Raw genomic sequence first — 12500 nt, forward strand, 5'->3', positions numbered from 1 at the left:
TTATGGCAGCACGTCGTTCCTGCTTCTCTTGGAACATTTTGTAAATTATCTCCATTTTGGGACGGATGTGACCCTCTAACCCTAAAATTGGGAACGTTCCTGGATTATAGATGTGGACATTTAGGACTGATCGATGATCGGTGTCTGTGTTAATGTTTCTTTTGACAAATCGTCCAGGGAAAAGATTGGGCCCAGTTACAGACCAGAGCTGGAAGATCTGTTTTGATTATTTTGACTCGGAGGCGGTCGAAGAGTTTACTTTTATGTTTTGAATATCAGCTGCAGTATGAACATATACGTAGCGTATTCTTAACATGTTCAGACAGCCATTGTTTCATTGTGAGCGACTTTGAAACCAAATAAAAAATCTTTTTATTCCTCTAAAGTTCGCTACCTTCTTTCTCCCTCCCTTTCTTTTCTTTAGAATTTTCTAAAATATATTAAAAATGGTTGGAAAACGTAGATAACGAATAAAATTTCAACCTCAAAAGGTGATCGATGCGCCCAAAAGCTGCACATTCCTGTTTTAAAAAGCACAAGAACTTGATCAATGCAAATCAGGAATAAGTAAATATGGAATAAGTTTCAATTCCCGCGGCCGGCTGATGAAGAGTTAGAGGAATTTATTTCTGGTGATAGAAATTCATTTCTCGCTATAATGTGGTTCGGATTCGACAATAAGCCGTAGGTCCCGTTGCTAAGTAACCAATTGGTTCTCAGCCACGTAAAATAAGTCTAATCCTTCGGGCCAGCCCTAGGAGAGCTGTTAATCAGCTCAGTGGTCTGGTAAAACTAAGGTATACTTAACTTACCCCTACGGATCAAGCCACATTTTCTTCTTCCTGTGTCGAGTCTCTGCTAGATGAGGGTATTGGGATGTCAGCTCCATCGGACTTTATTCCAGAAATATCGAAGGCTCAAGGCTATAGGTAGCAAAGATGAATCATTTTGTTTGAATCATGATCAATGCTTTCCTGACTGAGAAGCATAACGATTGGCAAGAATTGGAAGATCAAACTGGCGCGATTGGTCGAAATGAAGCCACTCACGTTCCAAATGGAAAGCGATTGCTATCTGCGTAAGGTTTTCTCGTTCAGAACAGACGCTTGTAATTACGGGACGAATTAATACTTTACGGGATCCTAATTACCCCTCAGGCTTTTTGCGGTCTGTAGGAAACACCTGCAGATCGCTTGATTTTACCTGGTGCCGTTTGACGTCAGAGGTGTAATATGGAAACTTGTTGAAACAGTGATTACTTCGTTTTAATTGAATAATTTAACTTTAAACTGGCTTTACAAGAAGTAAGGGGATTTGCTTATTAGCAGAGAGGCTCTCGCAGACGTCTTCTGATGATGGTTCATTTTAAACTATTGACTGGCATTACAACAATACGGTCATTTTTAGTTTTCTGTAAAAGAAAACTATTGTGCCGGCTTTGTCTGTCCGTCTGCACGTTATTCTGTCCGCCCTCAGATCTTAAAAACTCCTTGAGGCTAGAGGGCTGCAAATTGATATGTTGATCATCCACCCTCCAATCATCAAACATACCAAATAGCAGCCCTCTAGCCTCGGTATTTTTTATTTTATTTAAGGATAAAGTTGGCCATAATCGTGCTTCTGGCGACGATATAGGATAGGCCACCACCGGGCCGTGGTTAAAGTTTCAAAACTCGATCTTTCACTTGTTTATCCTTGTGAAGGAACACTCGCGGAGCCTATAAGATCCTGCCAAATACCTCAACTACTGCTTACAGTACACCGCTCAAGGAATGCTAGCTTGCGGTAAGCCCCCGCCACCCCCTTCCCCCTTCCTTGCCGTCCACGGCAGTGGTAACTGTTAAAGGTATATTTGTTTGGGACGGAAGAGGCTTTGTATGTTTGGGACAAGCGGCATAAATCGTTAGAGGAAAATATTATGTTTTCTGTTGGATTAAGACAAAAGATCCTTTGTATTAGTTTGGAACTGAAGATGCTTTGCAGTTGCTTGAGGTAAACGGTGCTTTATGCTTATATGGGACAAAATATGCTTTGTGTTTCTTTGGGCAAGAATGCTTTGTTAGTTTTAGGACAAAAGATGGTTTACATTGATTTTGGGCAAACAATACTTTGCATTAGTATTGGACAGATGTGAAATGTTTCTGGTGCTGAAGATGACGCTTATTTATTTTGAATAAATGGTGCTTGACATTTAGTACGTACGGATAGTAGATACTTATATTCACTTAAGGCAAAAGACGCATGATATTTTAGTAAAAAAAAAAAAAGATACTGCATAATTTTTCGAAACAAAGATACGTTTTGCTTAGTGCGGCAGATGTCTTATATGTGTTATGGATAAAAGATGCTTTATATTTACTTTTGTCAAAAGTTATAATCAAATCGTAAGCAGCGCCAAAAAAAAAGAGAAAACTAGGGTGCCCTGTAACTGCCTTTTTTTTTTTTTACTGAAAACAGCAAATTCATCACACGCTCACTTTTTGCTTTTATGTCAATGGCATATAATTTAAAAGTCATATCGTGTCGACTCGAAATTATTTCCTAAACGTTTTGGCTAAAATTATTTTGTCTTAGGATGCCCTTTGTCCCAGTCGATACGAGGTCACTGACTTTTCTTTCAGGTGGAATAAATGAAAATAATAAACATGTAATATAATTACTCTTTTCGAACTCTTACGAAATGAGTGCAACTCTCATTTGAAGTCTCATATTGCATTAATAAATTAAGGGAGAAATTTAAAAGAAACGGTAATTTTTCATAGAAATAGTGACAGAGAAAGAGAGAGATTTAGTATAAATCAACACTCTTCCATTTCATATTAATTTTCATAAAGAAATTGGAAGTCAGGGAGAGATTTACTTGGTAATTGAAAGCATAATTCAGTGGAATGACCTCAGAGTATCTTTTATGGAACCTTGTATCCTGCTCATTATACAGGCAAACGCAGTTTTCAGGAATGTCGACGTACATCATTAATTCGAAGATATGACGGCGCATACGTGTTGTAGCACATCAGACGAAAGTGAATTTGAGAAAGTGAAAATAAAATACCAAAAGTTCGATGCATTGCAAAAGAAGGTTCGCAGAAGGAAAATAGTTTTATATGAAGTCTACCAATAAGATTGAAATTTCTCTTTATTGAAGGGTACATGAACTTTTGAAATTCCCCCTTTATTTCTGGATATATGGACTTTTGAAATTCATCTTTATGTCAGGGTATTTGGACACTTAAAATTTATCTCTATTTAATGATACTTGGACTTTTGAAATTCCTCTTTATTTCAGGGTACATGAACTTTTGAAATCCTCTTTATTATAAGGTACATTGACTTACAACTCCTCTGTATTTCAGAGTACACGAACTTTAGAAATTCCTCTTTGTCATGATACTTGGCCTTTTGAAATTCCTCTTTATTTCAGTGTATATGGAATTTTGAAATTCCTCTTTATTTGACGGTACATGGACTTTTGAAATTATTCTTTATTTCAGTGTACATGGACGTTTCAAATTCCTCTTTATATCAGGGTACATGAACTTTTGAAATTCCCCTTTATGTCAGAGTGTATGAACTCTCAAAATTCCTCTGTGAGGGCGCATAGGCTTTAGAAATTCCTCTCTCTCTTTTTTTTATATCATGGACCCCATGGGCACCTAAATGAACTTTTGACCAGATGATTCACCCTTCCCTATCACCACCTGGAAATGGATTATGAAAGGCGAGACGATTCAATGTTTTTTTTTTTTTTTAGTTTTGTGTAAAAGAAAACTATTGTGCCGGCTTTGTCTGTCCGTCCACATTTTGTCTGTCCGCACTTTTATGGGCAGATCTTAAAAACTACTGAGGCTTTAGTTGATCATCCACCCTCCAATCATCAAATAAAAAAATTGCATCTCTCTCAGTAGTTTTTATTTTTTTAAGGTTAAAGTTAGCCATAATCGTCCTTCTGGCAACATGGAGCCACCACCGGGCCGTGGGAAATGGGCGCGGCTTTCAGTATACCGAGACCACCGAAAGAAAGTGGCACTATTGCTGTCGGCGTCAGAAAACTCGATCCCGGGAAGAAGCTTCTGGGGATTGTTTACTTTTTTTTTTTTTTTTTAACTTCATTTGTAGACGTAGAATTATTATATCCTCTGAAGGGGTGGCTTCAGACTAAAAGCAGAATGGCAGTCACTGTCAGAACTGCACCTGGAAATGGAATTAAGACTAATTTTTTGTTTACAGATCGTTTAGATAAATTCAGGTATGTTTTTAGTTTAAATGATGTTAAAAGAAAATTTTTTTGAACATTTGGCAGTTGTGGTGATTATTAAAGATTTTTATTTTCATTTTGATAATTTGTTTTGATTATGACGATTTTTTCTTTCCTCTCCTGCCACTTTATTTATTTTTTCTATTAGATTACTTCCGTGGTATTTTTTCTTCCAGATCTTGAAAACCATTCAGTTCTACTTGAACAGTTATTTTCGTTGCTGCTCTTTCCTCATAAGAGATGATTTCAGATTTGATCTTCTTTCTCATACATCGTCCAATCAGATTAAACATAAAAATCTGTCTCAGTCCATTTCATTAACTTATGCCTCATTTGTGTACTCCATTTTTATTTATTCATCATCTTTCTCGTCCATGTCACCTGTTTATTTTGTGATCACTTATGATCTGTCTCGCCCATTTCACTTCTCATTTACTTTTCATTTATTTCTTTCTCCGAGACTAAAACTCAAATACCCAAACCCACCCTGTTGTGGTTCCCCATATTCTCTTCTTTGTGCTCTCTTATATTGACTCACTGATTTCGCTTTCTCCATTTTCCACAAAGGTTGTAACTCATATTCTGATATTATCCCTTTTTTCGGCCAAATTAGTATACGACACATGAAGGCAGGGAACTCCACATAATTTTGATTTTTTTATTGCTTGATATAAGACGGGCTGTGCAGAAAATACTCAACCAAGTTAGGTTATTTACTTTTGTCACCAAACTATGCAGTGCCCACACATTTTAATAAATATAACATACCTATTCAATACCCGAGTTTACCAAATCATGCCATTTGTAATGCCATTGTCCCTTCCCCACTGACCATTTAATACCCCACATTTCCAAATCCTTACATTGCATGAGGGAATCAGCCCTCCTTCCCCATGGACCACACACAGTACCCGGATTTATCTATTTTAACCATTGCTTAGAGCATCAAACCCATGTTCCCATTGGCTTTTCAGCCCCAAATGAATTCATTCTTCCCCTTGTAGGTGGCAGCTGCTGGATAGACCTCTAACCAGCCCCAAATGAATTCATTCCTCCCCTTGTAGGTGGCAGCTGCTGGACAGACCTCTAACCTTAGAAGAATTCAACTCTCTACCGAAGGTTATGCCAGAGTTCTGGACATGTAGGCTACGACTGGATCGTCCCAAGAGTTCTCCAGTGACCTTCAGAACGCAGACCGAAATCACATTGTCATCCAGCGTTCTCATCAGATACAAGTATAGGTTCTTTCCAGCAGAAGATGAGGAGGTTAGTGGTAGTCAGGATGACGTTTGATATATTTGGGATGAAGTTAATTTACCTGGAAATGTAATGACTACTTTTTGTACATATGAACAGGAAGTATATAGAGGCGACCTAAGACGATAAGTATTAAAATATGAATTTTGAGAAAAATATTTTAAATCTTTGAGGGGAAAATACATATGGGAACATTTTGGTGTTGTAATCCTCATAAAAGCAGCAGAGGAATAAAATCGTCGTCAACAGTAAACTGATAATACTGATTTTTGTAATGCATACAGATAACTACAACAGCAGTGCTTATAGTTATCATCAACAACAACAGGTTTCCAAACATCCAAGACATTACTAACAACAAGTACATTCCCATCATCAGCCACATTACTAATAATAACACCTTATCAACAACCTGGATAGTACCAACTGTAGCAATAACAGTCCAAAAACCAGAACAATATAAAAAACCACCATCACCAACTTTGGAGACAATAACAATATCTACAACATTAACAATTTTAGCAATAAAATCTTAGTAGACATGGTAATAACCACTCCAACATCCACAGTATTAACAACATTAAGACCAACCGGTGGGACATTAACATTAACAACATATAGTTACAACAATACAGGTAACATCTAAACATCCATATTACCAGGATAGTTAAACAGCAACAATAAGATCCCCTAAACCCATGATAATAACAATATCCAAAAAAAAAAAAACTCAACAATAATAGCAACCCCATTCCAACAACCGCGACGTCGAAAACTCCTAAACAAAAACAACACAACATCCTAACAACCTAGATACCTAAACTAACAACAGTAATAATAACTGGACCCAAAGGGCGAGGACGCCAGCATCAATCAGTGGGTGTTCTGCACGATGAAGGACAACGATGCGACGGTCTCCTTCCTGATCCAGCCTCCAGAGGCCGACAGCTATATCCTCAAGATCTACGCCGGCATTGAGGAGTTCCTCGAGGACGAAGGGGACGCCCTGCCACATGTGGTCACTTTCTCCTCCTCCACTGCGAAAAGGTGAGAGACTACAGGGATCTTCCGTATTGAGAATAATCGTATGCGTACACACACACACATACATACACACACACATATATATATATATATATATATATATATATATATATATATATATATATATATATATATATATACATACAGTATATATGTGGTATATTATACATATACATATACATAAAAAAACAATATATATATATATATATATATATATATATATATATATATATATATATATATATATATATATAATTTATATAACAGTATAATGAAGCAACCTTAGTTTTACCCAGACCACTGAGCTGATTAAAGCTCTCCAGGGCTGGCCTGAAGGATTAGCGATTTATTTCTAAGAACCAATTGTTAGCAACGGGACAGCTATTGTGGTGGAATTCAGTATAGCGAGAAATGAATTTCTATCACCAGAAATAAATTCCTCCAACTCTTCATCAGATAACATGATATATATATATATATATATATATTTGACCAATGCATTTGCAGTCATCATTATTTTTAGGACGATAATATATATATATATATTATATATGATATATAAATAAAATATTATATATATATTTCGATTATATATACAGTTATAGTGTGTGTGCCATTACTACTGGTTTATACACACACAAATTCTATATATTGTATATATATGTTGTTTAAAATGGTATTTATATTTACACGTACTCATGTTTCATAAGCTCTTAAAGATATTGATATGTATTTTGCTTATTAAATGTTATTAATTGTTTCCTTTTGAAACTAAACCATGTTTCTGACTTTAACAATAATTCAACTTGACCTCATTAGGTGGGATAGACACAAGTGGGCATACAGTCTTGCAGTTTTAGTGGTAACCTAAAGATTTCCATTTATTAGCGGTGAGTCGCTGTAAAAGGGCATTAGATTGCAGCTTTATATTAAGAATATTATATATGGAAAAGATAAATCAATATACATTGAGGTTACTTGGAAAGTCATTGATGACAGCTATTAAAATGTTAGCTAGTAGGTTGTCATATCATCTGTACCCAGGTTATTACACAAAAATGGCAACTTATGTAATTTATTAACACAGACGTGGAAACCCATGGGGTCATATTTCAGCGACACAACGGTGCGGAAAAATTGATAAATGACACTTTCAATCAGGTGCATTTGCAGTCATTATAATTTTTTAGGACGAAATATGCAAAGTATTTGACTGAGCCAAAATATTAGACTATTTCGATTCAGCACAATTCCAGTCGTCGTGCCATTACTACTGGTTTTCAAGTAACGTTCTTAAAATGGAGTTTCCAGCCCGTTCCACAGCAACTGCAGTTGATTAACCGCCATGAACATAACCTAAAGTAAGATTATTATTATTATTATTATTATTATTATTATATATTATTATATCTGTTTATTTATATAGAGAATATATAATATATATTTAAGTGTCTAATGAACCATATTTCATCGAATCCTTCCAGAGGTCATAAATTTATAACTCCAAGTAAATTCAGCGCCTCTTTTTTCAATCAGGTGGATTTCACCAATTAAGCCTTGATTCGACAAATTGAAGTTCGCCATGTTCCATTATTCGACAGCAACGGACAACAGCTTAAAGTAAGATTATTATTATTATTATTATTATTATTATTATTATTATTATTATTATTATTATTATATCTGTTTATTTATGTGAGAGAAACCTGCTAATTTATTCAAGTGTCTAATGAATCTTTCATCGAATATAGGGTCATAAATAATATAAGCAAGTAAATTATTTTTTTACTCTGTTTTACCAATTTAAGAAGTCAGCCAATTGTTTTAAGAGACTGCATTGTAGTGGGAGTTTGATACACTCCCTGGGCGAAGCATACCAGAAATTGACCAAAAGTAGAAGGAAAGCAAACTGAATAACAACACTTAGATTTACGACAAACTGAGAGAGGACTTTTTCCTGATGTAACTCTCTTCCTTGCCAGGGCATTTTAGGTCGCGAGGAGACGGAGGATCAGCTGAGGCTCACCGTAGTCCCCCCTGGTTGTGGATATTACAAACTCCTTATTTATGGTATTCCTAGGCCACAGGTGGGTGGCTCTGTGGTATGTGTCTCGCCTGCGTTTTTTTCTCTCGTTTTTGGGAAGGGTGGACGCATTTAGGCCTGGCTGGAGTACTTGCGAAAGCTTTTTTTTTTTTTTTTTTTTTTTTTTTTTTTTTTTTTCTCGGTGGTTTTTTTGATAAAGGATCGTTAGAGATTTTGGTTTTCGTTTTTATTTTTTTTTCTATTTTTCGGTCTATTTTTTCTTGCTAAAATTAATACTACTGTAATTTAGAAGGATAATTTATAGTAGTTTTATAAATCGAGGTACTTACCCGGACTTTCACTTATATATTATTTTTTTTTTATTTTTTACTTAAACGTACGTTAACTTTGTATAATACATTTTGATTTTTTATATTCTACAATTCCTAAAAATTCATTTGGTGCTTCGTATAGACCAAATTTCTTAAAGATTTCTTTAAAATATGTTTTCGATGTTTTGTTTTTAAATAACTTGAGTTTTCATGCGTCATAATATACCAGTATTTCATGATCCAAAAGTTTAATTTCTGAGAATTTTTGTTAAGTTTTCACTGAAAATTATCCTGTTTTCATTTATATCCGGTTTTCGAGGCTTTCACACGCACTAACAGCCCTTCATAGTTGCAGGGTCAGATTAGGATAAGGATTAGGATACATAGATTCTGTAGGATAGTACAGGTTATCAAGGTAGCTCAGCTAGATGGAGAAGGCAGACAAGATTGATCATCTGATAGGAAATCAAAAGGTAAATTTAAAATCAGATTTATTGCCTGCAAAGCAAATTTTATTTTGGGTCAACGCATAATTTTGGTTTGCTGTAATACGAACTTGTAATGGAATACATAGTGCCTTTATATTTATTGTTATTTGATCGTCGACTTGACTAAAAATCATGCTTGAAAATTTAAGTGCCTAAAAATAATTTTTTATCGTTTTAAATTTTTTGCTTGCAATCTGTTTTGAAACCAAGTAAACTTTCCTATCGTGTTGGTGTCTTGAAATTCATTTTAAAATTTTTGCCTGAAGAAATTAAGTGTTTATTTAAATAATTTTCTTCTTGTGTTGGTGTGTTTACATTTATCTAAACTCTTGCTGGACGACTGTGTACTTCTATTCAATAATTCTGTAGTGTGTTTGTGTATTTATATTTGTGTATTTATATTCGTTTAAAAACTTCACGGTGAAAAACTTATTCGTTATTACCTTGGGAGCATCATATAATCATGTCGCAACACCCAGATAAAATGTTCAGGAAACCTGCATAGCCAAGGCTGCTGTTGTGTTTTTGCACCGAGTTCACGGAATGCACGAGCTTGTTGGGTCTTTGGGCCTTGTCAGAGAGAAGAGCACTGATCACACACGCTTCCATGACTGTGGTTAACACAGAAGCAATCAAAGAGTTTGCGATTGTGGCGTCACGTTTGAAAACACGAGTTTTATGGAACGTAGTTATGCGTGTCATAGCAATGGATGCTTGTTGTAGAGGATTAGACACCCGAGTACCACATTCACATGGAGATCTGTCTTGGGAATGAATATTATGTTCAAGTAATTGATGTCTATAGTTGAATTAAAGAAGAATTAATATACTAATGATTAGATTAATTTAGAAATCACATTGGTAGATATTAGAGAAAGAGACACTGGCACTTACTAACTGAAATTTGTTCCTTCAACGACCTCGCATAAATTAGCAGTTGGATATAACCAAAGGAATCCTGCAAATAATGTATATAGTAGCACTTTTCTAACCAAAATGGCATCATTAGTATCGCCTGCTTATAGATGAGAGTAACACAATCCTTTAACAATTGACGTATAATATCTCTGTTTATGTAACAAAGTAAAGCTTACTTCACATTTCCATTAAACCATCATCATTCTTATGTCCAGAACATCATCTTTAGTGTCTCTCTTAGGTATTAATACCCTTTTTTCTGTAACAATTCTTAACCACTTATCACTGTAAAACAGAATCTCTCTTTCCTAAACCAGTAGTAGTAGTAGTCGTGGTAACAGTAGGGATTTCCCTGTGGAACGGCTCCTTTAAACCCATCGTCTATAGTCTCTCTTGTTGCTTCTTCTCCCTGTGTGCGCTAGGTCAGAGGACGATGGAGCTTACCCCTCTTGGCATCCTACCTCATCGAGTGTAAGACGAGTCTCGAAACGAAGAATCACGACAAGGTGACCGACAAGAAGAAGAACGGGAAGAGGAAGATGAAAGTCAACAATCGGAGATAATGGACGCGCGAACCGATAAAAAAAAAAAAAGATGGCGGACTTTTAAGAAGACGCTTTGTCCCGTTGTTTTTAATAAAGAAAAACATTGCTTCGTAAAGTTGCTCGATTGATGGATGAATTGCCACACGAAACAAACGAGAAATGGGAACGTTTAGTTTCATTGTGAATAGAGAAAAGTTTGGACATTTTTGAGCTTTTTAAAGGAGTCATTCGAACGTATAGCCTGAGGATCTCAGCATTTGGGATAAAGAACTTAAAAAATATTATCCGCATTGAGAATTGTTTTGAAAAATTTTTGTTTTTTTTAATCACTATTAAGTATAACTTGAAGGTGTTTTGAGTTCAAGATTTTCAAGGGATGGACTTGAATAGAGTGAGGGTGAGGAAAAACAAGGCCTTATCTTTAATCCCAAAAAGAATCTGAAAACATTTTGAAACAAATGCAAGAGTTCTATCAGATTCGTTGACTCAGGGGAGCAAAGACTGTTGTCGTTACTGTGAAAATTAAGTTTTATATCGTTCTTATTCTTTATTATATGGGTTTCTTTGCCCAATCTTTTTAATATCTTTTAGATTAATCAGTTAATCTCCTGTTTATTTTAGTTTTTATTCATCGAATAAATGAACAAAATCTTCTATTCAAATATCTGGTGTTGTTTTGATACTTTTCGATAATTTATGTACTTTTGAAATGTATATACTTTTAAAAACTTGAATACTTGTTTGAAAGTTGAATACTCTTACGAAAACCACAGTACTTTTTACGTAGTTAATATACTTTCCGAGAGTTTAATTAAATTTGAAAAAATTAAGTGTCTTTTACTTTAGAAAGTTATATATATGGAATTTATACTTTCCGAGAAAATTTTAGATAATTTTTTTCAGTAAATTTTTGAGGAACAGCAAAAAATAAAGAGTGTAGATAATTTTTTTCAGTAAAATCTTGAACAGCAAAAAATAAAAAGTGTAGATAATTTTTAAAGTAAAATCTTAATGAACAGGAAAAAAATAAAGACTACAATACATTACATTACGTTTATGCCGTAAGTTAACAAACAGAATTGTCAGTTTCACGACAAATCTGACAAAAAATTGAGACAAAATAGACTTTTCTTTCAGGTGTCGTGTATTAAAATCCTCTAGTAATTTGATGCTCCCCGAGCACAATATACTGAGAGGAACAGAAACACGCCATAAAGAATAGCGTAATGAGCAAGGGGCATTGATAACTAATTGTTATTATGACTGACTGCTGAACTGCCGCTCTTATCTGTATCTGACGTCTGTCCTTCTATTTGTCTCTTTGTCTCTTTAAGTGTCTTTCCTTTCGTCGTCCATTAATTTTCTTTCCTCTCTCTCTCTCTCTCTCTCTCTCTCTCTCTCTCTCTCTCTCTCTCTTGCTTTCACAAAAGTGTTGTCATTCCTGGGGTCTCTCTCTCTTTTGCCTTGCTTTCAGAATATTCTCTCTCTCTTCTCCTTGCTTTGCCTTGCTTTCACAAAAATTGTTGTCATTCCTGTTTTTCTCTCTCTCTCTCTTGCCTTGCCTCAGAATCTCTCTCTCTCTCTCTCTCTCTCTCTCTCTCTCTCTCTCTCTCTCTCTCTCTCGTGCTAAAACATCCA

At 35.2% G+C, this 12500-nt stretch overlaps 1 protein-coding gene across 1 annotated transcript in view; it reads left to right on the forward strand.

Moving 5' to 3' along the window:
• The window catches only part of LOC136830372 (uncharacterized), a 225882-nt gene extending 214358 nt beyond the window's left edge, over positions 1-11524 (forward strand). The window contains exons 15-20 of the mRNA XM_067089907.1: positions 3677-3718; positions 5320-5521; positions 6366-6559; positions 7376-7418; positions 8539-8658; positions 10740-11524. Of these exons, the coding sequence (XP_066946008.1) occupies positions 3677-3718; positions 5320-5521; positions 6366-6559; positions 7376-7418; positions 8539-8658; positions 10740-10880 (742 nt within the window). The 3' untranslated portion in view covers positions 10881-11524. The remainder of the gene's footprint in view (positions 1-3676; positions 3719-5319; positions 5522-6365; positions 6560-7375; positions 7419-8538; positions 8659-10739) is intronic.
• Positions 11525-12500: the final 976 nt, after the last annotated feature.

Source organism: Macrobrachium rosenbergii, chromosome 46 (assembly GCF_040412425.1).
Source record: "Macrobrachium rosenbergii isolate ZJJX-2024 chromosome 46, ASM4041242v1, whole genome shotgun sequence".
NCBI classification, from domain to species: Eukaryota; Metazoa; Arthropoda; class Malacostraca; order Decapoda; family Palaemonidae; genus Macrobrachium; species Macrobrachium rosenbergii.